At 49.3% G+C, this 25,756-nt stretch overlaps 1 protein-coding gene across 5 annotated transcripts in view; it reads left to right on the top strand.

Moving 5' to 3' along the window:
• The window catches only part of IA-2 (tyrosine phosphatase IA-2), a 772,548-nt gene that overhangs the window by 367,300 nt on the left and 379,492 nt on the right, over window positions 1–25,756 (top strand). For all 5 annotated transcript variants that reach the window (XM_070091865.1, XM_070091863.1, XM_070091866.1 and 2 more), the window contains exons 18-19: window positions 8,245–8,324; window positions 24,362–24,429. In XM_070091865.1, the coding sequence (XP_069947966.1) occupies window positions 8,245–8,324; window positions 24,362–24,429 (148 nt within the window). The remainder of the gene's footprint in view (window positions 1–8,244; window positions 8,325–24,361; window positions 24,430–25,756) is intronic.

Raw genomic sequence — 25,756 nt, 5'->3', positions numbered from 1 at the left:
CTGCCTCCACTACTTCACTTGCTAGGCTATTCCACTTCCTGACAACTCTATGACTGAAGAAATACTTCCTAACATCCCTGTGACTCGTCTAAGTCTTCAGCTTCCAGTTGTGACCCCTTGAACCTGTGTCCCCTCTCTGGAACATCCTATCTCTGTCCACCTTATCTATTCCCCGCAGTATCTTGTATGTCGTTATCATGTCTCCCCTGACCCTTCTGTCCTCCAGTGTCGTCAGTCCGATTTCCCTCAACCTTTCCTCGTACGACATTCCCCTGAGCTCTGGGACTAGCCTTGTTGCAAACCTTTGTACTTTCTCTAACTTCTTGATGTGTTTGACCAGGTGTGTGTTCCAGACTGGTGCTGCATACTCCAGTATGGGCCTAACATACACAGTGTACAGTGTCTTGAACGATTCCTTATTAAGGTATCGGAACGCTATTCTCAGGTTTGCCAGGCGCCCGTATGCTGCAGCAGTTATTTGGTTGATGTGTGCCTCCGGTGACGTGCTCGGTGTTATGGTCACCCCAAGGTCTTTCTCCCTGAGTGAGGTCTGTAGTCTTTGTCCACCTAGCCTATACTCTGTCTGCGGTCTTCTTTGCGTGTGTGTGTGTGTGTGTGTGTGTGTGTGACATGAGCGCCCCACCACTTCAATGGCACTCGTGAAGCTAGGCCTATGAAGGCCTGTTTAATTTCCTCACTGCTCTTGTAAAAGATGATTTGCTGAATGAGATGTGTACACCACATGTGTATCAGTATTGTCCGTGTGTTTCTTCTGCTTAGCTGGTTTCTTCAGTCGAGTACACGGGAGCTTGTAATAGTGGAGACAGTGGAAGAAGCGGAGAGGTAATTTTGGGGGTGATCAGTCCCTCAGCTTTTGACAGATTTAGGTTATTTAGAACTGGTGAGCCTGACCAGAAGTAGGTGAAATAAGAGAGACAGACACTTAGTAGGTAGGTATAAGGTGCATTACTCTCTAATAACCATATATATATATATATATATATATATATATATATATATATATATATATATATATATATATATATATATATATATATATATATATATATATATATAATATTATATATATATATATATATTATATATATATATATATATATAATAGGTAAAACTTGCTATTTTGGTTTAAATAGCAACGCTCCTCTTGCCGAATAAGGCAAGCGAAAATTTGTGTATGCAATAATTTTGCAAAAATCATTCTGATCCTAACGAAAAAATATATTTCATTGTGTTTGTTTGTTATTAAATTATTGTCAACTTATCCAAAATATATTTTGCTGGATTAGGCTAAATTCAATTGTGCTTGTTATAATAACGTTAGGTAAGTTTTCTAAGTTACTTTTGGTACAAAAATTTTTAGAAAGGACTTAATTTTAAATTAGTTCTTGCTAATTGACCAGTTTACCTATTAGGCACCACACACACACACACACACACACACACACACACACACACACATACACACACACACACACACACACACACACACACACACACATACACACACATACACACACACATACACATACACACACACACACACACATACACACACACACAGTGATTACATAGTGGGAACACTTCACTCTGGAGGTCCCAAGGTGGTAATAGCAGTGATGTATAACCCACCACAGAACAGCAGGAGGCCAAGGCAAGAGAACGACGAGAGCAACAGAGCGATGGTTGACACACTGGCTAGAGTGGCCAGAAGAGCTCATGCATGCAGGGCAAAGCTCCTGATCATGGGTGACTTAACCACAAGGAGATCGATTGGGAGAACTTGGACCCGCATGGGGGCCAAGATACATGGAGGGATAAGATGATGGAGGTGGTACTGGAAAACTTCATGTACCAACACGTAAGGGACACTACAAGAGAGAGAGGAGAGGATGAGCCAGCAAGGCTGGACTTAGTATTCACCTTGAGTAACGCAGATATCGAGGACATCACATATGAAAGACCCCTTGGGGCCAGCGATCATGTGGTTTTAAGCTTCGAATACACAGTAGAGCTACAAGTGGAGGGAGAAGCAGGAAGGCCAGGACGAATGAAGCCAAACTACAAGAAAGGGGACTACACAGGAATGAGGAACTACCTGAACGGGGTTCAGTGGGACAGAGAACTGGCAGGGAAGCCAGTTAATGAGATGATGGAATATGTAGCAACAAAATGCAAGGAGGCTGAGGAGAGGTTTGTACCCAAGGGTAACAGGAATAATGAAAAAGCCAGGATGAGCCCATGGTTTACCCAAAGGTGCAGGGGGGCAAAAACCAAGTGTGCTAGGGAATGGAAGAAATATAGAAGGCAAAGGACCCAGGAGAATAAGGAGAGCAGTCGTAGAGCCAGAAACGAATATGCACAGATAAGAAGGGAGGCCCAAAGACAATATGAAAATGACATAGCAGCGAAAGCCAAATCTGACCCGAAACTGTTGTACAGCCACATCAGGAGGAAAACAACAGTCAAGGACCAGGTAATCAGGCTAAGGAAGGAAGGAGGAGAGACAACAAGAAATGACCGTGAAGTATGTGAAGAACTCAACAAGAGATTCAAAGAAGTGTTCACAGAGGAGACAGAAGGGACTCCAGAAAGACGGAGAGGTGGGGCACACCACCAAGTGCTGGACACAGTGCACACAACCGAGGAAGAAGTGAAGAGGCTTGTGAGTGAGCTAGATACCTCAAAGGCAATGGGGCCAGATAACATCTCCCCATGGGTGAAGATTGAGACACTTATGCAGCATATGGGAATCTTTATTCAGGAAACGTTTCGCCACGCAGTGGCTTCATCAGTCCAATACAAAGAGGAAGGCGTAAGGAGAGGAGGAGAATGAGGTAATCAGTCCCTCAACCTGGAGTCGATGTGTTCAGTCCATCAATCTTGTAGAATGTACAGCATAGGGCCGTAGACGTGGCTTATATACTGTAGTGAGGTGACGTGAAGCAGTTGGAGGCGGGGTCATAGTGGTACCATCCACTAGTCGAAGTAGGTCTTCGTCCAAAGGTTGAACAAGTGTTGAAGAATTCTTTGTAACAAGATCCCATGATGCTGCTGTGTCTGACAGTTGTGATGAATGGTTTGAAAAACCGACATGTTGAAGATTGAGACACTTATGCAGCATATGGGAATCTTTATTCAGGAAACGTTTCGCCACGCAGTGGCTTCATCAGTCCAATACAAAGAGGAAGGCGTAAGGAGAGGAGGAGAATGAGGTAATCAGTCCCTCAACCTGGAGTCGATGTGTTCAGTCCATCAATCTTGTAGAATGTACAGCATAGGGCCGTAGACGTGGCTTATATACTGTAGTGAGGTGACGTGAAGCAGTTGGAGGCGGGGTCATAGTGGTACCATCCACTAGTCGAAGTAGGTCTTCGTCCAAAGATTTCCATATGCTGCATAAGTGTCTCAATCTTCAACATGTCGGTTTTTCAAACCATTCATCACAACTGTCAGACACAGCAGCATCATGGGATCTTGTTACAAAGAATTCTTCAACACTTGTTCAACCTTTGGACGAAGACCTACTTCGACTAGTGGATGGTACCACTATGACCCCGCCTCCAACTGCTTCACGTCACCTCACTACAGTATATAAGCCACGTCTACGGCCCTATGCTGTACATTCTACAAGATTGATGGACTGAACACATCGACTCCAGGTTGAGGGACTGATTACCTCATTCTCCTCCTCTCCTTACGTCTTCCTCTTTGTATTGGACTGATGAAGCCACTGCGTGGCGAAACGTTTCCTGAATAAAGATTCCCATATGCTGCATAAGTGTCTCAATCTTCAACATCTCGGTTTTTCAAACCATTCATCACATCTCCCCATGGGTATTGAGAGAGGGAGCAGAGGCGCTATGTGTACCCCTAACAACAATATTCAATACATCTATCGAAACTGGGAGATTGCCTGAGGCATGGAAGACAGCAAATGTAGTCCCAATCTTTAAAAAAGGAGACAGACATGAAGCATTAAACTACAGACCAGTGTCACTGACATGTATAGTATGCAAAATCATGGAGAAGATTATCAGGAGAAGAATGGTGGAACACCTAGAAAGGAACGATCTCATCAACAGCAGCCAACATGGTTTCAGGGACGGGAAATCCTGTGTCACAAACCTACTGGAGTTCTATGACATGGTGACAGCAGTAAGACAAGAGAGAGAGGGGTGGGTGGATTGCATTTTCTTGGACTGCAAGAAGGCGTTTGACACAGTTCCACACAAGAGATTGGTGCAAAAACTGGAGACCAAGCAGGGATAACAGGGTAGGCACTACAATGGATCAGGGAATACTTGTCAGGAAGACAGCAGCGAGTCATGGTACGTGGCGAGGTGTCAGAGTGGGCACCTGTGACCAGCGGGGTCCCGCAGGGGTCAGTCCTAGGACCAGTGCTGTTTCTGGTATTTGTGAACGACATGACGGAAGGAATAGACTCTGAGGTGTCCCTGTTTGCAGATGACGTGAAGTTGATGAGAAGAATTCACTCGATCGAAGATCAGGCAGAACTACAAAGGGATCTGGACAGGCTGCAGACCTTGTCCAGCAATTGGCTCCTGGAGTTCAATCCCACCAAGTGCAAAGTCATGAAGATTGGGGAAAGGCAAAGAAGGCCGCAGACGGAGTACAGTCTAGGGGGTCAGAGACTACAAACCTCACTCAAGGAAAAAGATCTTGGGGTGAGTATAACACCAGGCACATCTCCTGAAGCGCACATCAACCAAATAACTGCTGCAGCATATGGGCGCCTAGCAAACCTCAGAACAGCTTTCCGACATCTTAATAAGGAATCATTCAGGACCCTGTACACCGTGTACGTTAGGCCCATATTGGAGTATGCGGCACCAGTTTGGAACCCACACCTAGCCAAGCACGTGAAGAAACTAGAGAAAGTGCAAAGGTTTGCAACAAGACTAGTCCCAGAGCTAAGAGGTATGTCCTACGAGGAGAGGTTAAGGGAAATCAACCTGACGACACTGGAGGACAGGAGAGATAGGGGGGACATGATAACGACATACAAAATACTGAGAGGAATTGACAAGGTGGACAAAGACAGGATGTTCCAGAGATTGGACACAGTAACAAGGGGACACAGTTGGAAGCTGAAGACACAGATGAATCACAGGGATGTTAGGAAGTATTTCTTCAGCCACAGAGTAGTCAGTAAGTGGAATAGTTTGGGAAGCGATGTAGTGGAGGCAGGATCCATACATAGCTTTAAGCAGAGGTATGATAAAGCTCACGGCTCAGGGAGAGTGACCTAGTAGCGATCAGTGAAGAGGCGGGGCCAGGAGCTCGGACTCGACCCCCGCAACCTCAACTAGGTGAGTACAACTAGGTGAGTACACACACATATATACACACACACAGACACAGACACACACACACACACATACATACACACACAGACACACACACACACACACACACACACACACACACACACACACACACACACACACACACACACACACACACACACACACACACACACACAGACACACACAGACACACACACACACACACACACACACACACACACACACACACACACACACACACACACACACACACACACACACACACACACACACACTCAGCCAGGAGCTGAGTCTCGACCCCTGCAACTACAGTTAGGTGAGTACACAGTAGATATATTAGCAAAATGTATGGAAATATATATTTCCCTGATGTAGTTGACGTTATTATATCCAACGACTCAGCCACATGTTGAGGGAGGGGGGGAAGGAGGGGGAGAGGGGGCATGGAGGAGGGAGGGGGACAAAGGAGCAGGGAGGGGGACAAAGACGGTAGAAGACAGTGGGGACACAGTGGATGAGGAGACGAGGAGGAGTCAGTGAGGAGGAAGAGGAGGATGGAAGGGGAGGAGAGGAGAGGAGGGGAAGAAAGGAGGAGGAGGAGGGGAAGAAAGGAGGGGGGAGGAGGAGGAACTGGAGATGACGAAGAGGGAAGCGTCACCATGACGACCACTGTATCAAAACATGATTAGAGGAAACCACCTCTACACTACCCCCCCCCCTCCAGTTTGGTGTGGTGAAGATGGTGGTAATAATGGTGGTGATGATGGTAGATAGTGGTGGTGGTAGCAGAGAGGAAGAACAGAGTGGAGACAAAGAACTTTATCCACGGAGGAGAGAGTCGGGCAAATGTATCAGGATATAGTGGTACCAACAGTTTCACATGGGTGTGAAGCATGGGTTTTAAACGTTGCAGGGAGGAGGAGGCTAGTGGTAGTAGAAATGTGTTTGAGGGCAATATGTAGTGTGAGTATTATGCAGGGAAAATTCGCACTTTCGAAATTAGAACGTGCGGGTTTATCAAAAAGTATTATTCAGAAGGCTGAGGAGGGGTGGTTGATGTGGTTTGGACATTCTGGAGAGGATAGAGCAGAACAGGATGACTAGGAGGGGGTACAAATCTAGGAGAGAGAAAAAGAGGAGTAAGGGTCGTCCTAGGAAACGTTGAAGGGAGGGGGAAATGTTGGTTTTGTGTGCTAAGAGCTTGGACATGCAAATGGTTTGTGTGAGCGTGGTAGATAGGAGTGAGTGGAGACAAGTATATTTTTTATGACTTATCGTGCTGTTGGAGTGTGAGGAAGATAACATGTATGAAGGAACTCAGTAAAACCGGTTACTCGGACTCGAGTCCTGGAGTATACATGGAGGGTGTTCTGGAGGTCAACGCCCCCGCTGCCCGGTCCATGACCAGGTCTCCTGGTGGATCAGGGACTGATTAACCAGGCTGGGAGGTGGGAAATACAGTCTATATCCTGAAGGATGAATCTGGGTGTAGAATGTGGTGCTAGCTTGGAACTAGGAGAGAGAGAGAGAGAGAGAGAGAGAGAGAAGGTGAGGATATTACAAAAGGTGAAGACACTGACACGCTCACGGTCAAATTACGAATTAATTTCACCTCATCTTCACCAGAAGAGTGCTAGTGAGTGGGAAAAGTGAGAGAGGTAATTAGGCTACCCAGGTGACCAGTGCTGCTCTCTCTCTCTCTCTCTCTCTCTCTCTCTCTCTCTCTTTCTTTCTTTAAATTAATGAATAGTGAAATAGGTGTCTCCCTGAATGAGGGATACTGAAAGATGCAAAACGTAGAGTGTCTGAGTGACAGATATTGTCTGAGTGACAGGTAGAGTGTCTGAGTGACAGATATTGTCTGAGTGACAGGTAGCGTGTCTGAGTGACAGATATTGTCTGAGTGACAGGTAGAGTGTCTGAGTGACAGGTAGCGTGTCTGAGTGACAGATATTGTCTGAGTGACAGGTAGAGTGTCTGAGTGACAGGTAGCGTGTCTGAGTGACAGATATTGTCTGAGTGACAGGTAGAGTGTCTGAGTGACAGGTAGAGTGTCTGAGTGACAGGTAGCGTGTCTGAGTGACAGGTAGAGTGTCTGAGTGACAGGTAGAGTGTCTGAGTGACAGGTAGAGTGCCTGAGTGACAGGTAGAGTGCCTGAGTGACAGGTAGAGTGTCTGAGTGACAGGTAGAGTGTCTGAGTGACAGGTAGAGTGTCTGAGTGACAGGTAGAGTGTCTGAGTGACAGGTAGAGTGTCTGAGTGACAGGTAGAGTGTCTGAGTGACAGGTAGAGTGTCTGAGTGACAGGTAGAGTGCCTGAGTGACAGGTAGAGTGCCTGAGTGACAGGTAGAGTGTCTGAGTGACAGGTAGAGTGTCTGAGTGACAGGTAGAGTGTCTGAGTGACAGGTAGAGTGTCTGAGTGACAGGTAGAGTGTCTGAGTGACAGGTAGAGTGTCTGAGTGACAGGTAGAGTGTCTGAGTGACAGGTAGCGTGTCTGAGTGACAGGTAGAGTGTCTGAGTGACAGGTAGAGTGTCTGAGTGACAGGTAGAGTGTCTGAGTGACGGGTAGAGTGAGTGACAGGTAGCGTGTCTGAGTGACAGGTAGAGTGTCTGAGTGACAGGTAGAGTGTCTGAGTGACAGTGTCTGAGTGACAGAGTCACTCAGACATATATATGTATATATATATATATATATATATATATATATATATATATATATATATATATATATATATATATATATATATATATATATATATATATATATATATATATATATATATATATATATATATATATATATATATATATATATATATATATATATAATGAGTGTGTGTATATAATGTATATATTATGGGTTGGTATGTGTGTAACATGTGTGTGTTTCAACAGTGTGGACAAAGATGAGGTGACGTTCCACATCAAGGTGAACACTGAGGGCATCACAGCAGCTGACGTCGCTAAGAAGACTGGTGAGTATCTTACCTTTTGTCTTGTGTTGTTCTCCTCTACACGGTGGCTGTTCTTCTCTTGTTCTCCTCTACACGGTGGTTGTTCTTCTCTTGTTCTCCTCTATACGGTGGTTGTTCTTGTGTTGTTCTCCTCTACACGGTGGTTGTTCTTGTGTTGTTCTCCTCTACACGGTGGTTGTTCTTGTGTTGTTCTCCTCTACACGGTGGTTGTTCTTCTCTTGTTCTCCTCTACACGGTGGTTGTTCTTCTCTTGTTCTCCTCTACACGGTGGTTGTTCTTGTGTTGTTCTCCTCTACACGGTGGTTGTTCTTGTGTTGTTCTCTACACGGTGGTTGTTCTTGTGTTGTTCTTCTCTACACTGTGGTTGTTCTTGTGTTGTTCTTCTCTACACTGTGGTTGTTCTTGTGTTGTTCTCCTCTACACTGTGGTTGTTCTTGTGTTGTTCTTCTCTACACGGTGGTTGTTCTTGTGTTGTTCTCCTCTACACGGTGGTTGTTCTTGTGTTGTTCTCCTCTGCACAGTGGTTGTTCTTGTGTTGTTCTCCTCTACACGGTGGTTGTTCTTGTGTTGTTCTCCTCTGCACGGTGGTTGTTCTTGTGTTCTCCTCTACACGGTGGTTGTTCTTGTGTTGTTCTCCTCTACACGGTGGTTGTTCTTGTGTTGTTCTCCTCTATACGGTGGTTGTTCTTGTGTTGTTCTCCTCTACACGGTGGTTGTTCTTGTGTTGTTCTCCTCTGCACGGTGGTTGTTCTTGTGTTGTTCTCCTCTGCACGGTGGTTGTTCTTGTGTTCTCCTCTACACGGTGGTTGTTCTTGTGTTGTTCTCCTCTACACGGTGGTTGTTCTTGTGTTGTTCTCCTCTGCACGGTTGCTGTTCTTGTGTTGTTCTCCTCTACACGGTGGTTGTTCTTGTGTTGTTCTCCTCTACACGGTGGTTGTTCTTGTGTTGTTCTCCTCTACACGGTGGTTGTTCTTGTGTTGTTCTCCTCTACACGGTGGTTGTTCTTGTTTTGTTCTCCTCTGCACGGTGGTTGTTCTTTTGTTCTCCTCTACACGGTGGTTGTTCTTGTGTTGTTCTCCTCTACACGGTGGTTGTTCTTGTGTTGTTCTCCTCTATACGGTGGTTGTTCTTGTGTTGTTCTCCTCTACACGGTGGTTGTTCTTGTGTTCTCTGCACGGTGGTTGTTCTTGTGTTGTTCTCCTCTACACGGTGGTTGTTCTTGTGTTGTTCTCCTCTACACGGTGGTTGTTCTTGTGTTGTTCTCTGCACGGTGGCTGTTCTTGTGTTCTTCTCCTCTACACGGTGGTTGTTCTTGTGTTGTTCTCCTCTACACGGTGGTTGTTCTTGTTTTGTTCTCCTCTGCACGGTGGTTGTTCTTTTGTTCTCCTCTACACGGTGGTTGTTCTTGTGTTGTTCTCCTCTACACGGTGGTTGTTCTTGTGTTCTTCTCTACACGGTGGTTGTTCTTGTGTTGTTCTCCTCTACACGGTGGTTGTTCTTGTGTTGTTCTCCTCTACACGGTGGTTGTTCTTGGGTTGTTCTCCTCTACACGGTCGTTGTTCTTGTGTTGTTCTCCTCTACACGGTGGTTGTTCTTGTGTTGTTCTCCTCTACACGGTGGTTGTTCTTGTGTTGTTCTCCTCTACACGGTGGTTGTTCTTGTGTTGTTCTCTACACGGTGGTTGTTCTTGTGTTGTTCTCCTCTACACGGTGGTTGTTCTTGTGTTGTTCTCCTCTACACGGTGGTTGTTCTTGTGTTGTTCTCCTCTACACGGTGGTTGTTCTTGTGTTGTTCTCCTCTACAAAGGGATAACCGGCAAAGTAGGCAGATGGATCTTCAACTTTCTAACCAATCGCACACAAAGAGTAGTGGTAAACAGAGTTAAATCAGATGCTGCCATAGTGAAGAGGTCTGTCCCACAAGGCACAGTACTCGCACCTATCCTGTTCCTTATTCTCATATCAGACATAGACAGACATGTAAACCACAGCGCTGTATCATCTTTTACAGACGATACTAGGATCTGCATGAGAGTGTCATCCACTGAGGACGCTGTTAACCTCCAAGAAGATATAAACCAAGTTTTCCAATGGGTAACGGAGAACAATATGATGTTCAATGAAGACAAATTCCAACTACTCCGTTATGGAAAACTGAAGGAAATAATAACTAGAACTGAGTATACTACAAACTCCAATCACACAATAGAGAGGAAAAGTAATGTGAGAGACCTGGGAGTGGTAATGTCAGATGATCTCACCTTCAAGGATCACAACAATGCCACTATCACATCTGCTAGGAAACTGATAGGATGGATAATGAGAACATTCAAGACAAGAGATGCTAAGCCAATGATGATCCTTTTTAAATCACTTATTCTTTCTAGGTTGGGATACTGCTGTACATTAACATCCCCATTCAAGGCAGGTGAAACTGCAGAGCTAGAGAATGTACAGAGAACCTTTACTGCACGTATAGGTTCCGTCAAACACCTTAACTACTTGGAACGCCTGGAAGCACTTGACTTGTACTCACTAGAGCGCAGGCGAGAGAGATATATCATAATCTACACCTGGAAGATTCTGGAGGGACTGGTCCCTAATATGCACACAGCAATCACTCCATACGAAAGCAAAAGACTTGGCAGGCGATGCAACATACCTCCAGTGAAAAGTAGCGGCGTCACTGGTACACTAAGAGAAAACACAATAAGTGTCCGGGGCCCAAGACTTTTCAACAGCCTCCCACCAGCAATAAGGGGCATTACAGGAAGACCCCTGGTTGTCTTCAAGAGGGAGCTGGACAGATACCTAAAGACGGTGCCGGATCAGCCGGGCTGTGGTTCGTACGTTGGATTACGTGCGGCCAGCAGTAACAGCCTTGTTGATCAGGCCCTGATCCACAAGGAGGCCTGGTCGTGGACCGGGCCGCGGGGACGTTGATCCCCGGAATGCCCTCCAGGTAGACGGTGGTTGTTCTCCGTTACACGGTGGTTGTTCTTGTGTTGTTCTCCTCAACTTGAACCACAGTAATGTTGATAAATGGTTCAGAGAACCGACAAGTTGATAAATTAGACACATGTGCAACACTTGGGTATCTTTATTGTGGCTTCATCAGTCCAATACAAAGAAGAATTCTGAAGATCAGAAGGAGTTTGAGTTAATCAGTCCCTCAGCCTTGAGCCTATTTCATCGACTCCAGTATGATGTTCTTGAGGTGACTGTTGGGTTCTTGAGGTGACTCCTGGGCTCTTGAGGTGACTCCTGGGTTCTTGAGGTGACTAGTGGGTTCTTGAGGTGACTCCTGGGCTCTTGAGGTGACTCCTGGGTTCTTGAGGTGACTAGTGGGTTCTTGAGGTGACTCCTGGGTTCTTGAGGTGACTCCTGGGTTCTTGAGGTGACTCCTGGGTTCTTGAGGTGACTCCTGGGTTCTTGAGGTGGCCCCTGGGTTCTTGAGGTGACTCCTGGGTTCTTGAGGTGACTCCTGGGTTCTTGAGGTGGCCCCTGGGTTCTTGAGGTGACTCCTGGGTTCTTGAGGTGACTCCTGGGTTCTTGAGGTGACTCCTGGGTTCTTGAGGTGGCCCCTGGGTTCTTGAGGTGACTCCTGGGTTCTTGAGGTGACTCCTGGGTTCTTGAGGTGACCCCTGGGTTCTTGAGGTGACTCCTGGGTTCTTGAGGTGACCCCTGGGTTCTTGAGGTGACTCCTGGGTTCTTGAGGTGGCACCTGGGTTCTTGAGGTGACTCCTGGGTTCTTGAGGTGACTCCTGGGATCTTGAGGTGGCCCCTGGGTTCTTGAAGTGACTCCTGGGTTCTTGAGGTGACTCCTGGGTTCTTGAGGTGACTCCTGGGTTCTTGAGGTGGCACCTGGGTTCTTGAGGTGACTCCTGGGTTCTTGATGTGACTCCTGGGTTCTTGAGGTGGCCCCTGGGTTCTTGAGGTGACTCCTGGGTTCTTGAGATGATTCCTGGGTTCTTGAGGTGACTCCTGGGTTCTTGAGGTGGCCCCTGGGTTCTTGAGGTGGCCCCTGGGGTCTTGAGGTGACTCCTGGGTTCTTGAGGTGACACCTGGGTTCCTGAGGTGGCTCCTGGGTTCTTGAGGTGACCCCTGGGTTCTTGAGGTGACTCCTGGGTTCTTGAGGTGGCTCCTGGCTTCTTGAGGTGACTCCTGGCTTCTTTTTTTATTTATTTATTTAAAAATTTGAGCACACATACAGAGGTACAACAAATACAGGTAAGAGCAGTATGCCAAAGCCACTTATACTATGCATAGCATTACGGGCTGGCTTAAAATTAACTTAAGATTAACTAAGCAATGATGAAATCAGTGATAAAACATTAATGTAAACAGGTTACTATAAAGCACAAGTGAGTATTACAAAGACAGGTCATATGGTTGAGGTAACTCCTGAGTTCTTGAGGTGACTCCAGGGTTCTTGAGGTGACTGATGGGTTCTTGATGTGACTGTTGGGGTCTTGAGGTGACTCCTGGGTTCTTGAAGTGACTCCTGGGTTCTTGAGGTGACTCCTGGGTTCTTGAGGAGACCCTGGGTTCTTGAGGTGACTTCTGGGTTCTTGAGGTGACTCCTTTGTTCTTGAGGTGACTAATGGGTTGTTGAGGTGACTTCTGGGTTCTTGAGGTGACTTCTGGGTTCTTGAGGTGACTCGTGGGTTCTTGAGGTGACTCCTGGGTTCTTGAGGTGATTCCTGGGTTCTTGAGGTGACTCGTAGGTTCTTGAGGTGACTCCTGGTTTCTTGAAGTGACTCCTGGGTACTTGAGAAGACCCCTGGGTTCTTGAGGTGACTCCTGGGTTCTTGAGGTGGCACCTGGGTTCTTGAGGTGACTCCTGGGTTCTTGAGGTGACTCCTGGGTTCTTGAGGTGGCCCCTGGGTTCTTGAAGTGACTCCTGGGTTCTTGAGGTGACTCCTGGGTTCTTGAGGTGACTCCTGGGTTCTTGAGGTGGCACCTGGGTTCTTGAGGTGACTCCTGGGTTCTTGATGTGACTCCTGGGTTCTTGAGGTGGCCCCTGGGTTCTTGAGGTGACTCCTGGGTTCTTGAGATGATTCCTGGGTTCTTGAGGTGACTCCTGGTTTCTTGAGGTGGCCCCTGGGTTCTTGAGGTGGCCCCTGGGGTCTTGAGGTGACCCCTGGGTTCCTGAGGTGGCTCCTGGGTTCTTGAGGTGACTCCTGGGTTCTTGAGGTGACTCCTGGGTTCTTGAGGTGGCTCCTGGCTTCTTGAGGTGACTCCTGGTTTCTTGAGGTAACTCCTGAGTTCTTGAGGTGACTCCAGGGTTCTTGAGGTGACTGATGGGTTCTTGAGGTGACTGTTGGGGTCTTGAGGTGACTCCTGGGTTCTTGAAGTGACTCCTGGGTTCTTGAGGTGACTCCTGGGTTCTTGAGGTGACTCCTGGGTTCTTGAGGAGACCCTGGGTTCTTGAGGTGACTCCTGGGTTCTTGAGGTGACTCCTTTGTTCTTGAGGTGACTCCTGGGTTGTTGAGGTGGCCCCTGGGTTCTTGAGGTGACTTCTGGGTTCTTGAGGTGACTCGTGGGTTCTTGAGGTGACTCCTGGGTTCTTGAGGTGATTCCTGGGTTCTTGAGGTGACTCGTAGGTTCTTGAGGTGACTCCTGGTTTCTTGAAGTGACTCCTGGGTACTTGAGAAGACCCCTGGGTTCTTGAGGTGACTAGTGGGTTCTTGAGGTGGCTCCTGGGTTCTTGAGGTGACTAGTGGGTTCTTGAGGTGACTCCTGGGTTCTTGAGGTGACTGCTGGGTTCTTGAGGTGACTAGTGGGTTCTTGAGGTGACTCCTGGGTTATTGAGGTGACTAGTGGGTTCTTGAGGTGACTCCTGGGTTCTTGAGGTGACTGCTGGGTTCTTGAGGTGACTCCTGGGTTCTTGAGGTGACTAGTGGGTTCTTGAGGTGGCTTCTGAGTTCTTGAGGTGACTAGTGGGTTCTTGAGGTGGCTCCTGGGTTCTTGAGGTGACTAGTGGGTTCTTGAGGTGACTCCTGGGTTCTTGAGGTGACTCCTGGGTTCTTGAGGTGACTAGTGGGTTCTTGAGGTGACTCCTTGGTTCTTGAGGTGACTCCTGGGTTCTTGAGGTGACTCCTGGGTTCTTGAGGTGACTAGTGGGTTCTTGAGGTGACTCCTGGGTTCTTGAGGTGACTCCTGGGTTCTTGAGGTGACTCCTTGGTTCTTGAGGTGACTAGTGGGTTCTTGAGGTGACTCCTGGGTTCTTGAGGTGACTAGTGGGTTCTTGAGGTGACTCCTGGGTTCTTGAGGTGACTCCTGGGTTCTTGAGGTGACTCCTGGGTTCTTGAGGTGACTAGTGCGGTTCTTGAGGTGGCTCCTGGGTTCTTGAGGTCTAGTGGGTTCTTGAGGTGGCTCCTGGGTTCTTGAGGTAACTAGTGGGTTCTTGAGGTGACTCATGGGTTCTTGAGGTGACTCCTGGGTTCTTGAGGTGACTCCTGGGTTCTTGAGGTGACTAGTGGGTTCTTGAGGTGACTCCTGGGTTCTTGAGGTGACTCCTGGGTTCTTGAGGTGACTAGTGGGTTCTTGAGGTGACTCCTGGGTTCTTGAGGTGACTAGTGGGTTCTTGAGGTGACTCTTGGGTTCTTGAGGTGACTCCTGGGTTCTTGAGGTGACTCCTGGGTTACTGAGGTGACTCCTGGGTTCTTGAGGTGACTCCTGGGTTCTTGAGGTGACTCATGGGTTCTTGAGGTGACTCCTGGGTTCTTGAGGTGACTCCTGGGTTCTTGAGGTGACTCCTGGGTTCTTGATGTGACTCCTGGGTTCTTGAGGTGACTCCTGGGTTCTTGATGTGACTCCTGGGTTCTTGATGTGACTCCTGGGTTCTTGAGGGGACTCCTGGGTTCTTGATGTGACTCCTGGGTTCTTGAGGTGACTCCTGGGTTCTTGATGTGACTCCTGGGTTCTTGAGGTGACTCCTGGGTTCTTGAGGTGACTCCTGGGTTCTTGAGGTGACTCCTGGGTTCTTGATGTGACTCGTGGGTTCTTGAGGTGACTCCTGGGTTCTTGAGGTGACTCCTGGGTTCTTGATGTGACTCCTGGGTTCTTGAGGTGACTCCTGGGTTCTTGAGGTGACTCCTGGGTTCTTGAGGTGACTCCTGGGTTCTTGATGTGACTCCTGGGTTCTTGAGGTAACTCCTGGGTTCTTGAGGTGACTCCTGGGTTCTTGAGGTGACTCCTGGGTTCTTGATGTGACTCCTGGGTTCTTGAGGTGACTCCTGGGTTCTTGAGGTGACTCCTGGGTTCTTGAGGTGACTCCTGGGTTCTTGAGGTGACTCCTGGGTTCTTGAGGTGACTCCTGGGTTCTTGAGGTGACTTCTGGGTTCTTGAGGTGACTCCTGGGTTCTTGATGTGACTCCTGGGTTCTTGAGGTGACTCCTGGGTTCTTGAGGTGACTCCTGGGTTCTTGAGGTGACTCCTGGGTTCTTGAGGTGACTCCTGGGTTCTTGAGGTGACTCCTGGGTTCTTGAGGTGACTCCTGGGTTCTTGAGGTGACTCCTGGGTTCTTGAGGTGACTAGTGGGTTCTTGAGGTAACTAGTGGGTTCTTGAGGTGACTCCTGGGTTCTTGAGGTGACTCCTGGGTTCTTGAGGTGACTCCTGGGTTCTTGAGGTGACTCCTGGGTTCTTGAGGTGACTCCTGGGTTCTTGAGGTGACTCCTGGGTTCTTGAGGTGACTCCTGGGTTCTTGAGGTGACTAGTGGGTTCTTGAGGTGACTCCTGGGTTCTTGAGGTGACTCCTGGGTTCTTGAGGTGACTAGTGGGTTCTTGAGGTGACTCCTGGGTTCTTGAGGTGACTCCTGGGTTCTTGAGGTGACTCCTGGGTTCTTGAGGTGACTCCTGGGTTCTTGAGGTGACTCCTGGGTTCTTGAGGTGACTCCTGGGTTCTTGAGGTGACTCCTGGGTTGTTGAGGTGACTCCTGGGTTGTTGAGGTGACTCCTGGGTTCTTGAGGTGACTCCTGGGTTATTGAGGTGACTCCTGGGTTCTTGAGGTGACTAGTGGGTTCTTGAGGTGACTCATGGGTTCTTGATGTGACTCCTGGGTTCTTGAGGTGACTCCTGGGTTCTTGAGGTGACTTCTGGGTTCTTGAGGTGACTCCTGGGTTCTTGATGTGACTCCTGGGTTCTTGAGGTGACTCCTGGGTTCTTGAGGTGACTCCTGGGTTCTTGAGGTGACTCCTGGGTTCTTGAGGTGACTCCTGGGTTCTTGAGGTGACTCCTGGGTTCTTGAGGTGACTCCTGGGTTATTGAGGTGACTCCTGGGTTCTTGAGGTGACTAGTGGGTTCTTGAGGTGACTCCTGGGTTCTTGAGGTGACTCCTGGGTTCTTGAGGTGACTCCTGGGTTCTTGAGGTGACTCCTGGGTTCTTGAGGTGACTCCTGGGTTCTTGAGGTGACTCCTGGGTTCTTGAGGTGACTGATGGGTTCTTGAGGTGACTCCTGGGTTCTTGAGGTGACTCCTGGGTTCTTGAGGTGACTCCTGGGTTCTTGAGGTGACTCCTGGGTTCTTGAGGTGACTCCTGGGTTCTTGAGGTGACTCCTGGGTTCTTGAGGTGACTCCTGGGTTCTTGAGGTGACTAGTGGGTTCTTGAGGTGACTCCTGGGTTCTTGAGGTGACTCCTGAGTTCTTGAGGTGACTAGTGGGTTCTTGAGGTGACTCCTGGGTTCTTGAGGTGACTCCTGGGTTCTTGAGGTGACTCCTGGGTTCTTGAGGTGACTCCTGGGTTCTTGAGGTGACTCCTGGGTTCTTGAGGTGACTCCTGGGTTCTTGAGGTGACTCCTGGGTTCTTGAGGTGACTCCTGGGTTCTTGAGGTGACTCCTGGGTTCTTGAGGTGACTCCTGGGTTCTTGAGGTGACTCCTGGGTTCTTGAGGTGGCCCCTGGGTTCTTGAGGTGACTCCTGGGTTCTTGAGGTGGCCCCTGGGTTCTTGAGGTGACTCCTGGGTTCTTGAGGTGACTCCTGGGTTCTTGAGGTGACTCCTGGGTTCTTGAGGTGACTCCTGGGTTCTTGAGGTGACTCCTGGGTTCTTGAGGTGACTCCTGGGTTCTTGAGGTGACCCCTGGGTTCTTGAGGTCACCCCTGGGTTCTTGAGGTGACTCCTGGGTTCTTGAGGTGACTCCTGGGTTCTTGAGGTGACTCCTGGGTTCTTGAGGTGACTCCTGGGTTCTTGAGGTGACTCCTGGGTTCTTGAGGTGACTCCTGGGTTCTTGAGGTGACTCCTGGGTTCTTGAGGTGACTCCTGGGTTCTTGAGGTGACTCCTGGGTTCTTGAGGAGACTCCTGGGTTCTTGAGGTGACTCCTGGGTTCTTGAGGTGACTCCTGGGTTCTTGAGGAGACTCCTGGGTTCTTGAGGTGACTCCTGGGTTCTTGAGGTGACTCCTGGGTTCTTGAGGTGACTCCTGGGTTCTTGAGGTGACTCCTGGGTTCTTGAGGTGACTCCTGGGTTCTTGAGGTGACTCCTGGGTTCTTGAGGTGACTCCTGGGTTCTTGAGGAGATCCTGGGTTCTTGAGGTGACTCCTGGGTTCTTGAGGTGACTCCTGGGTTCTTGAGGTGACTCCTGGGTTCTTGAGGTGACTCCTGGGTTCTTGAGGTGACTCCTGGGTTCTTGAGGTGACTCCTGGGTTCTTGAGGTGACTCCTGGGTTCTTGAGGTGACTCCTGGGTTCTTGAGGTGACTCCTGGGTTCTTGAGGTGACTCCTGGGTTCTTGAGGTGACTCCTGGGTTCTTGAGGTGACTCCTGGGTTCTTGAGGTGACTCCTGGGTTCTTGAGGTGACTCCTGGGTTCTTGAGGTGACTCCTGGGTTCTTGAGGTGACTCCTGGGTTCTTGAGGAGATCCTGAGTTCTTGAGGTGACTCCTGGGTTCTTGAGGTGACTCCTGGGTTCTTGAGGTGACTCCTGGGTTCTTGAGGTGACTCCTGGGTTCTTGAGGTGACTCCTGGGTTCTTGAGGTGACTCCTGGGTTCTTGAGGAGATCCTGGGTTCTTGAGGTGACTCCTGGGTTCTTGAGGTGACTCCTGGGTTCTTGAGGTGACTCCTGGGTTCTTGAGGTGACTCCTGGGTTCTTGAGGAGATCCTGGGTTCTTGAGGTGACTCCTGGGTTCTTGAGAGATCCTGGTTCTTAAGGTGACCCTGGGTTCTTGAGGTGGGTTCTTGAGGTGACTCCTGGGTTCTTGAGGTGACTCCTGGGTTCTTGAGGTGACTCCTGGGTTCTTGAGGTGACTCCTGGGTTCTTGAGGTGACTCCTGGGTTCTTGAGGTGACTTCTGGGTTCTTGAGGTGACTCCTGGGTTCTTGAGGTGACTCCTGGGTTCTTGAGGTGACTCCTGGGTTCTTGAGGTGACTCCTGGGTTCTTGAGGTGACTCCTGGGTTCTTGAGGTGACTCCTGGGTTCTTGAGGTGACTCCTGGGTTCTTGAGGAGATCCTGGGTTCTTGAGGTGACTCCTGGGTTCTTGAGGTGACTCCTGGGTTCTTGAGGTGACTCCTGGGTTCTTGAGGTGACTCCTGGGTTCTTGAGGTGACTCCTGGGTTCTTGAGGTGACTCCTGGGTTCTTGAGGTGACTCCTGGGTTCTTGAGGTGACTCCTGGGTTCTTGAGGTGACTCCTGGGTTCTTGAGGTGACTTCTGGGTTCTTGAGGTGACTCCTGGGTTCTTGAGGTGACTCCTGGGTTCTTGAGGTGACTCCTGGGTTCTTGAGGTGACTCCTGGGTTCTTGAGGTGACTCCTGGGTTCTTGAGGTGACTCCTGGGTTCTTGAGGTGACTCCTGGGTTCTTGAGGTGACTCCTGGGTTCTTGAGGTGACTCCTGGGTTCTTGAGGTGACTCCTGGGTTCTTGAGGTGACTCCTGGGTTCTTGAGGTGACTCCTGGGTTCTTGAGGTGACTCCTGGGTTCTTGAGGTGTTACGTTGCTCTTAGCTCATTCAAAAGATTAGTTATGTGGTTTATAATATTTTTACAAGGGTTTCCTGCCTGGGTTTACACGTGTTGGTTTTAATTTAAAACATAGACAGTGTTACCATTACCACCCTCACTCACCATCACTCACCATCACTCACCATCACTCACCATCACTCACTATCACTCACCCTCACTCACCATCACTCACCCTCACTCACCATCACTCACCATCACTCACCATCACTCACCATCACTCACTATCACTCACCATCACTCACCATCACTCACCATCACTCACTATCACTCACCATCACTCACTATCACTCACCCTCACTCACCCTCACTCACCATCACTCACCATCACTCACTATCACTCACCCTCACTCACCATCACTCACCATCACTCACCGTCAATCACCATCACTCACCGTCACTCACCGTCACTCACCATCACTCACCATCACTCACTATCACTCACCATCACTCACCATCACTCACCATCACTCACCATCACTCACCATCACTCACTATCACTCACCATCACTCACTATCACTCACCATCACTCACCATCACTCACCATCACTCACCATCACTCACTATCACTCACCATCACTCACCATCACTCACCATCACTCACCATCACTCACCATCACTCACCATCACTCACTATCACTCACCCTCACTCACCATCACTCACCATCACTCACCATCACTCACCATCACTCACCATCACTCACTATCACTCACCATCACTCACCATCACTCACCATCACTCACCATCACTCACCATCACTCACCATCACTCACCATCACTCACCCTCACTAACAATCACCATCACTCACCCTCACTCACCATCACTCACCATCACTCACCATCACTCACTATCACTCACCATCACTCACCATCACTCACCATCACTCACCATCACTCACCATCACTCACCATCACTCACCCTCACTCACCATCACTCACCATCACTCACCATCACTCACCATCACTCACCATCACTCACCATCACTCACCATCACTCACTATCACTCACCATCACTCACCATCACTCACCATCACTCACCATCACTCACCATCACTCACCATCACTCACCATCACTCACCATCACTCACCATCACTCACCATCACTCACCATCACTCACCATCACTCACCATCACTCACCATCACTCACCATCACTCACCACCATCACTCACCCTCCCTCACCATCACTCACCATCACTCACCATCACCCACCATCACTCACCATCACTCACCATCACTCACCATCACTCACCATCACTCACCATCACTCACCATCACTCACCATCACTCACCATCACTCACCATCACTCAACATCACTCACCATCACTCACCATCACTCACCATCACTCACCATCACTCACCATCACTCACCATCACTCACCATCACTCACCATCACTCACCATCACTCACCATCACTCACCATCACTCACCCTCACTCACCATCACTCACCATCACTCACCATCACTCACCATCACTCACCATCACTCACCATCACTCACCATCACTCACCATCACTCACCATCACTCACCATCACTCACCATCACTCACCATCACTCCCCATCACTCACCATCACTCACCATCACTCACCCTCACTCACCATCACTCACCATCACTCACTATCACTCACCATCACTCACCATCACTCACCATCACTCACCATCACTCACCATCACTCACCACTCACCATCACTCACCATCACTCACCATCACTCACCCTCACTCACCATCACTCACCATCACTCACCATCACTCACCATCACTCACCATCACTCACCCTCACTCACCTTCACTCACCATCACTCACCATCACTCACCATCACTCACCATCACTCACCCTCACTCACCATCACTCACCATCACTCACCATCACTCACCATCACTCACCCTCACTCACCCTCACTCACCATCACTCACCATCACTCACCATCACTCACCATCACTCACCCTCACTCACCATCACTCACCATCACTCACCATCACTCACCATCACTCACCATCACTCACCATCACTCACCCTCACTCACCATCACTCACCATCACTCACCATCACTCACCATCACTCACCCTCACTCACCCTCACTCACCATCACTCACCATCACTCACCCTCACTCACCATCACTCACCATCACTCACCATCACTCACCATCACTCACCATCACTCACTATCACCTCTTCCATCAATATTATCTTTACCACCATCACTATCCCCGATTTTATTGTCTGTATCATGACTCACAACCACCTATAACCACCATTACCACCACTACCACCACTAGTACCACCATTCATCACTAAACCTTCTACCACCACGACCATCCATCACTGTCTCTACCACCACCACCACTATCCATCACTCCCCCTACCAACACCACCACCATCCATCACTGTCTCTACCACCACCATCCATCACTGTCCCTACCACCACCACCACCATCCATCACTATCCCTACCAACACCACCACCATCCATCACTCTCTCTACCACCACCACCACCACCATCCATCACTGTCCCTGCCACCACCACCACCATCCATCACTGTCTCTACCACCACCACCACCATCCATCACTGTCCCTACCACCACCATCCATCACTGTCCCTACCACCACCATCCATTACTGTCTCTAACACCACCACCACCATCCATCACTGTCCCTACCACCACCATCCATCACTGTCCCTACCACCACCACCACCACCACCACCATCCATCACTGTCTCTACCACCACCACCTCCATCCTTCACTGTCCCTGCCACCACCATCCATCACTGTCCCTACCACCACCACCACCATCCATCACTGTCCCTACCAACACCACCACCATCCATCACTGTCTCTACCACCACCACCACCATCCATCACTGTCCCTACCACCACCACCACCATCCATCACTATCCCTACCAACACCACCACCATCCATCACTGTCTCTACCACCACCACCACCATCCATCACTGTCCCTACCACCACCACCACCATCCATCACTGTCCCTACCACCACCACCACCATCCATCACTGTCTCTACCAACACCACCACCATCCATCACTGTCCCTACAACCACCACCACCATCCATCACTGTCCCTACCACCACCACCACCATCCATCACTGTCCCTACCACCACCACCACCATCCATCACTGTCTCTACCGCCACCACCACCATCCATCACTGTCCCTACCACCACCACCACCATCCATCACTGTCCCTACCACCACCACCACCATCCATCACTGTCTCTACCGCCACCACCACCATCCATCACTGTCCCTACCACCACCACCACCATCCATCACTGTCCCTACCACCACCACCACCATCCATCACTGTCTCTACCGCCACCACCACCATCCATCACTGTCCCTACCACCACCACCACCATCCATCACTGTCCCTACCACCACCACCACCATCCATCACTGTCTCTACCGCCACCACCACCATCCATCACTGTCCCTACCACCACCACCACCATCCATCACTGTCCCTACCACCACCACCACCATCCATCACTGTCTCTACCGCCACCACCACCATCCATCACTGTCCCTACCACCACCACCACCATCCATCACTGTCTCTACCGCCACCACCACCATCCATCACTGTCCCTACCACCACCACCACCATCCATCACTGTCCCTACCACCACCACCACCATCCATCACTGTCTCTACCGCCACCACCACCATCCATCACTGTCCCTACCACCACCACCACCATCCATCACTGTCCCTACCACCACCACCACCATCCATCACTGTCTCTACCGCCACCACCACCATCCATCACTGTCCCTACCACCACCACCACCATCCATCACTGTCCCTACCACCACCACCACCATCCATCACTGTCTCTACCGCCACCACCACCATCCATCACTGTCCCTACCACCACCACCACCATCCATCACTGTCTCTACCACCACCACCATCCATCACTGTCTCTACCACCACCACCATCCATCACTGTCCCTACCAACACCACCACCGTCCATCACTGTCCCTACCACCACCACCACCACCATCCATCACTGTCTCTACCACCACCATCCATCACTGTCCCTACCACCACCACCACCACCATCCATCACTGTCTCTACCACCACCACCTCCATCCTTCACTGTCCCTGCCACCACCATCCATCACTGTCCCTACCACCACCACCACCATCCATCACTGTCCCTACCACCACCACCACCATCCATCACTGTCTCTACCGCCACCACCACCATCCATCACTGTCCCTACAACCACCACCACCATCCATCACTATCCCTACCAACACCACCACCATCCATCACTGTCCCTACCACCACCACCACCATCCATCACTGTCCCTACCACCACCACCACCATCCATCACTGTCCCTACCACCACCATCCATCACTAACCATCACCACTACTATGCATAACCACATCACTAACCACCACCACTCCTATGCACCACCACAACACTAACCACCATCACCACTACTATGCACCACCACAACACTAACCACCATCACCACTCCTATGCACCACCACAACACTAACCACCATCACCACTACTATGCACCACCACAACACTAACCACCATCACCACTACTATGCACCACCACATCACTAACTACCATCACCACTACTATGCACCACCACAACACTAACCACCATCACCACTACTATGCACAACCACATCACTAACCACCATCACCACTACTATGCACAACCACATCACTAACCACCATCACCACTACTATGCATAACCACAACACTAACCACCATCACCACTACTATGCACAACCACATCACTAACCACCATCACCACTACTATGCACAACCACATCACTAACCACCATCACCACTACTATGCACAACCACAACACTAACCACCATCACCACTACTATGCACCACCACAACACTAACCACCATCACCACTACTATGCACCACCACAACACTAACCGCCATCACCACTACTATGCACCACCACAACACTAACCACCATCACCACTACTATGCACCACCACAACACTAACCACCATCACCACTACTATGCACCACCACAACACTAACCACCATCTCCCTCACCACAGAGGACATGCGGGAGATCATCAACAAAGACCTGGGTCTGGAGATCAGCCAGACGGGCGTAGGCACCAAGGTAAGTCTCATAATTCTTGTAAACCTTATAGACTTACCTTACCCGTGTAAGGTAGGCCTACTCTCACTAAATATATGTAATGTTTGCTCTCTCTAGTTAGGTTAGGTTAGGTAAGGTTCGTCAGGAACCAGGACAAGTGTTTCCTGTCGCGGGTCTTAGCCGTGTGACGACCACCAGCTGGAGCTTTTGGTTGTCTGATCGAGGACTTTTGCTGGCTTACCCCTCCAGTGCCGATGTATTTGTATTTTGTTTATCAGAGTTCAGAGCGAGCTGTAGCTCCCGTCCCTGCCTGTTCAGATCGACTGACGCTGTTCATATGAAAATAACAGACTGTGGAAAAGAACAATTATGTACACCTTGGGACATTTATTCAATGAAACGTTTCGCCCTGAGAAGTCTGGTGAGAGGTTTTCTAGCCATCCTCCATATTATAAACTGTTTAATGCATCAACGAAACAAGCGGCTTTTAAGAAAATAACAATAGTTCGACCAGCCGGGGATCCAACCCGAGTTATTTAACCCGCCTCCCGGGAAGCTGGATAAATTCTCTGGTTAAATAACTCGGGTTCGATCCCCGGCTGGTCGCAGTATTGTTACTGTAAAATATATGGATTTCCTGACTTCTCGTCATTCGTGGTTTGTAATGATCAGGTAAATCCCACAGTCATGTGCAGCATCTGGGTATCTTTATTGTAGACGTTTCGCCATCCAGTGGCTTTACCAATACAGATTTAAGGATATAATGGGAAGACAATAAAAGTATATGCAGTAAATGAGGTAATCAGTCCCTCAGTGTTGAAGACTCTGAGTCATCAGTCTTCATGACTGTGCTTCAGTCTTCAAGACTACGTTATTGTTCACTAGTTCTAAGACTGAGGGACTGATTACCTCATCTTTTGTATATAGTTCTACTGTCTTCCAGTTATGTCCTTGAATTTATACTGATAAAGCCACTGGATGTTATTATTAATTATTATTAAAGATTCGCCGGTATTCTTCCGGCCCGGGCCTTTGCCAAGTGGTGGCCCGGCCTTGGCTCCCTCTTTAGGGAGTGTCTGAGACCTAAGTCTCCCATGGGAGGAGGCACAAGTACCTCATCTTTGGGACCAACTGTCCCCAGGCCTAGCCACAAGCTAGGCCTCTCTGGTCTGCCATCCCCGCCCCAAGGGGACTAATGGGAAGGACAGTCTTATGAGCTAAAGGCTCGGGCTCAGGCACCTACCCTGCCCAAAAAGGGTTAGGCATGGTATCGATGATTCCGCCACTGGATGGATAAACGTCTACAAATAAAGATACCCAGATGTTGCACACGTGTCTGATTCTTCAT

Source organism: Cherax quadricarinatus, chromosome 37, assembly GCF_038502225.1.
Source record: "Cherax quadricarinatus isolate ZL_2023a chromosome 37, ASM3850222v1, whole genome shotgun sequence".
NCBI classification, from domain to species: Eukaryota; Metazoa; Arthropoda; class Malacostraca; order Decapoda; family Parastacidae; genus Cherax; species Cherax quadricarinatus.
Note: the sequence above shows the minus strand (reverse complement) of the source record. Positions and strands in the feature narration are given on the sequence as shown.